Consider the following 4,566-nt stretch of genomic DNA (forward strand, 5'->3'; position numbering starts at 1 on the left):
GCAAAGTGACAATGGCCCATCTTTCACAGCAGGCATATCCCACACCTATCCTCAGCTTTAGGAATCCAATATGACCTTCACTCTGCATGGAGACCGTGGTCCTCTGGAAAGGTGAAAGGGCTGATGCTACTCTAAAGAAGACTCTAGCTAAATCAGAGGCCTGACTATGTCTAACACCCATAGCTTACTGCAGGTTTGAACTGCTCCAAAGTCAAACTTATAACGAAGTCTTGTTGAGTTAACATACGGAAGGCCTTTCCTAACCACAGGTCTCCTAATAGAGGACAGGACTCATCAATTACAAAAATATGTCCTCAATCTAGGGCAGGTGCAAGGCATTCTGTGAGTGTTGAAACTGGAGTCCTCCCCTCCCACACGGGAGGAAAATTCAGTTTCGGGTCAGCTAGAAATTGAGTCTTAGTAAAGACGTGGGAGGAAGTTCTCCAGCTGACCAACTTTCCCCAACGTGGAAGGGACCACAGCAGGGACACCTGAGCTCCCCAACAGACGTTCAACGCCAAGGGATGCACAGGTGGGTACACCTGTGTGCAAGTAAAGCTGTTGCTTATTCTGGGAGCCCGATGCAAGGCTGGGGGAGGTGGGCGCGGGGCTATTTCAGCGTTGGCAGAGGGCGGGCTGGGTCACTGCGCGTCTACTCCTCCTCCTCGCGTCTCTCCTGCCGCCCTGATCCCGCCTTAGCCATGCGGGAGATCGTGCTCACGCAGGCCGGGCAGTGCGGGAACCAGATCGGCGCCAAGGTTGGCAGCGGGGGCTCTGAGGGCCCAGCTCGGGCCTGCGGGTGGCCGGGGAAGGTGTTGGCAGTGGCGGGGGCGGGGGCGGGTCCCTGCCGGGGACGCGGTGGGACTGGGCGGCTGGCGAGGCGGCCGGGGTGGACCCAGGGACACGGCGGCCTAGGGATGGGGGTGCGGATGAGGGTGGGGGTGGGAGAGGAGCTGGGGCGCCCCCGTGACTGGCCCTGGCCTGTCCGGCCCCTCCCGTCTCGCAGTTCTGGGAGGTGATCTCGGACGAACACGCCATCGACTCCGCGGGCACCTACCACGGGGACAGCCGCCTGCAGCTGGAGCGCATCGATGTGTACTACAACGAGGCCTGCGGTGAGACCCCCGACCTTCCCCGCCGCCCTCCTGGGAACGCGGCCCTCCCCTCGCTCATGCCCTCCCGCCCCTCTCAGGTGGCAGGTACGTGCCCCGCGCTGTGCTGGTGGATCTGGAGCCGGGCACCCTGGACTCTGTGCGCTCGGGGCCCTTCGGGCAGATCTTCAGGCCGGACAACTTCATCTTCGGTGAGCTGTGGGGGAGGACTGGGGTGCGGCTTCTTAGCCAGGGCCACTCAAAATCTAGGAGTGCCCCAAGGTCATGGCCGTGGGAACCGTGGATCCAGGGCCCCTGAACACCCTCCTATCCTCCCAGTCGCTCCATCTGCCTCCTAAAGGGGCTCTGGGAGGAAGGCCCAGGTGTCTCCTCAAGGTGAAGAGCTACTGACTTCAACTCCCTGCAGGGAGCTGAGCTGGGGCCGTAGCTACTGCCTTCCCAGAAAATGGGCAGGAGCCACCTGCAGTGAGGTCTGTCAGCCTGCCTCAGGTTTGACTTCTGACTTAATTTCTAACAGGCAGGCTGCTGTCCTGTAACTCTGGGGGAGGGGTTTCATTTGCTCCACCTGCAGGGAGAACGGTGCGCTCACCTCACATGACACTTGGCCCTTCTTGCATTATGGTGACCACTAATGACCAATACCTGGCCATCGAGTGACTGGCTGTACTGTCTTACAGGTCAGAGTGGGGCCGGAAACAACTGGGCCAGGGGGCACTACACGGAAGGCGCGGAGCTGATGGAGTCAGTGATGGACGTTGTCAGAAAGGAGGCTGAGAGCTGTGACTGCCTGCAGGGTTTCCAGCTGACCCACTCCCTGGGTGGGGGGACGGGGTCTGGGATGGGTACCCTTCTGCTCAGTAAGATCCGGGAGGAGTACCCAGACAGGATCATAAACACATTCAGCATCCTGCCCTCGCCCAAGGTGTCAGACACGGTGGTGGAGCCCTACAACGCCACCCTCTCCGTCCACCAGCTCATAGAAAATGCAGACGAGACCTTCTGTATAGACAACGAAGCGTTATACGACATCTGTTCCAGGACCCTGAAACTGCCCACGCCCACCTACGGTGACCTGAACCACCTGGTGTCTGCCACCATGAGCGGGGTCACCACGTGCTTGCGCTTCCCAGGCCAGCTGAATGCTGACCTGCGGAAGCTGGCAGTGAACATGGTCCCATTTCCCCGGCTGCACTTCTTCATGCCCGGCTTTGCCCCCCTGACCAGCCGGGGCAGCCAGCAGTACCGGGCCCTGACGGTGGCTGAGCTTACACAGCAGATGTTTGACGCCAGGAATATGATGGCCGCGTGTGACCCCCGTCATGGCCGCTACCTAACGGCGGCTGCCATTTTCAGGGGTCGCATGCCCATGAGGGAGGTGGATGAACAAATGTTCAACATTCAAAATAAGAACAGCAGCTACTTCGCTGACTGGCTCCCCCACAACGTCAAAACAGCCGTCTGTGACATCCCGCCCCGGGGGCTAAAAATGTCAGCCACCTTCATTGGGAACAACACGGCCATCCAGGAGCTCTTCAAGCGTGTCTCAGAGCAGTTTACAGCAATGTTCCGGCGCAAGGCCTTCCTCCATTGGTATACCGGCGAGGGGATGGATGAGATGGAATTTACCGAGGCGGAGAGCAACATGAATGACCTGGTTTCTGAGTATCAACAGTATCAGGATGCCACAGCTGAGGAGGAGGAGTTTGAGGAATATGCTGAGGAGGAGGAGGAGGCGGCCTAGAACTTTCCTTTTCTAGGTAAAGGGGGGAAGCAGCGTGGATTCTTTACTGTGTTCTGACTGCCATGTGTCACTACGCACTTGTTCGTGTCTTCACCTCTCCTCCTGCTGCATTTTAAAGCATTTTTATAGTATACGATTTTGCCCAATAAAGTATTCTCATAGCATCTGGCTTCACCTCCAACTTCTATCTATGGGCCCCCCTCCAGCTACGGCTGCCAGGTGTGCACGGTTGTCCTGCAAGGCTGAAGCTGTCTGGGTTTGTCGAGTGCCCAGCAACAAGCATTCCAGTGGCTCCAGGAGGGGTGGGCATGGGCTGTGGACATGGCAGGCAGGCTTCACATGAACCTGGGGATGCCCTGGGCCTTGGGCGGCTACGTGGTGGAAAACCTGTTCTGAAGGCAAGCCTTGGCTTATCCCATGTTCCAGACTTCTAGGGGACCAGCTTGCCCTGTTTCTTGAACCCTAAAAGTGGTCAGTGACCCTGGTGGGCAATGTCCCCAAAGTCCCATCTCAGGGTAGGAATGCGGTCAGGCAGCTGGCTCTGAACCAGCAATGAAGGGTGGGCAAGTAGGACCCCAGCCACTCCATCACCATGACGGCCTGGGTGTGTTTGTGTGGCCTCATTCTCTTGAGGTGGGCATGGGATATCTGGCAGGGACTAGTGGGCAGAAATCAAGCCCAGTGTATACTCACATGCACTGACCCCTATGTAGAAGGGGATTAGGTCCTGGGGGCCATAGATGGCAGTTGCTGGGCCTGTGTGCTCGGGGCAGTCTCTCCAGAGGCACAGATGGGGTTTCTGAACAGGACCTGGGGAGATGGGCAGGTGCTCACAATGCTGCTTCCCCCAACTGGCAGCCAGTGAGAAAAACGCCCGAGTGGAGGTCTGACCTGCCCAGTCTGGAGGGCTGATGCTCTCTGGAAAGGTGGCTAATGTGTACTGTCTGCTGTCTCCCTGTCCCCCACTCCAAAACTTCAGGGCAAAAATAACCCAAGATTGTCAGGATGAGACTGGTGACAGTGGCACCTTTGGGAATAGGCCCTTTAGCCTGGCAGAGTCTCCTCCCCAGGCTTCTTGGGGAGCCCGGACTTCAAAGCCTGCTTTGGGGAAGCTGTCAAATAAGAGATGTGTGTGTGATCTGGTTGCCGGGCAGCATGCACGGTGGTTTTCTACCTGGCTCTTGTAGAACTTGTCCACGGCTTGTGTGATGGTCTCTTGGTAATTCCCACCCCCACCCCCATCACACAGATAAGATGAAGCCAGCATAGCCTGGGGGTGGGCCGATGTATAGGTTCTACCCCAGGTCCCCTGGGCATACCCACCTGCCTTCGACGTGTCGGGGAAACAGGTGAGGCCCCTTTTTGTTCTCTGAATGTTGGCAATGGTCTATTGCAGCCAAATGGGAACAGGCAGGCAGGAGAGTGCCTCATCTTGAAAGAAGTGGCTCCTGGAAGCAGCTGGGAGGGGGCAGATGTCCCCCATACTCCCCCCCAACCTGTCCTTGGAGCAGGAAAAGGGGCCTCTGTGACAGCCCTGCTCAGTGGCTCTCACTCTGAGGGGTGTCCTTGCCCAACCCAGGTGTGCACCCATCTGAGATGGCCTTGCATGGACCTGGTTGGGAAGGTTCAGTTGCAGCAACCACTGGAACCTGCCTACACCTAGTGTCTCCACTCATGCTTGGGGCTAGATGTTCCTCCCTCCTGTAGTGGTAC

At 57.8% G+C, this 4,566-nt stretch overlaps 1 protein-coding gene across 1 annotated transcript; it reads left to right on the forward strand.

Moving 5' to 3' along the window:
- Positions 1 to 701: 701 nt before the first annotated feature.
- On the forward strand, positions 702 to 2,989 carry LOC103239540 (tubulin beta-8 chain). The gene is made up of 4 exons (XM_073012399.1): positions 702 to 758; positions 1,007 to 1,115; positions 1,193 to 1,303; positions 1,790 to 2,989. The coding sequence occupies exons 1-4, from the start codon at positions 702 to 704 to the stop codon at positions 2,851 to 2,853; spliced, it is 1,341 nt and encodes a 446-aa protein (XP_072868500.1). The 3' UTR covers positions 2,854 to 2,989.
- Positions 2,990 to 4,566: the final 1,577 nt, after the last annotated feature.

The sequence above is a fragment of the Chlorocebus sabaeus genome, chromosome 27 (genome assembly GCF_047675955.1).
Source record: "Chlorocebus sabaeus isolate Y175 chromosome 27, mChlSab1.0.hap1, whole genome shotgun sequence".
NCBI lineage: Eukaryota > Metazoa > Chordata > Mammalia > Primates > Cercopithecidae > Chlorocebus > Chlorocebus sabaeus.

Bases quoted from the DNA above. Each gene is read 5' to 3' on its own strand.
- LOC103239540 (XM_073012399.1), top strand. From the start codon at position 702: ATGCGGGAGATCGTGCTCACGCAGGCCGGGCAGTGCGGGAACCAGATC. The intron at 759-1,006 runs GTTGGCAGCGGG...CCCGTCTCGCAG, and splicing joins GGAACCAGATCGGCGCCAAG to TTCTGGGAGGTGATCTCGGA. The intron at 1,116-1,192 runs GTGAGACCCCCG...CGCCCCTCTCAG, and splicing joins GTACTACAACGAGGCCTGCG to GTGGCAGGTACGTGCCCCGC.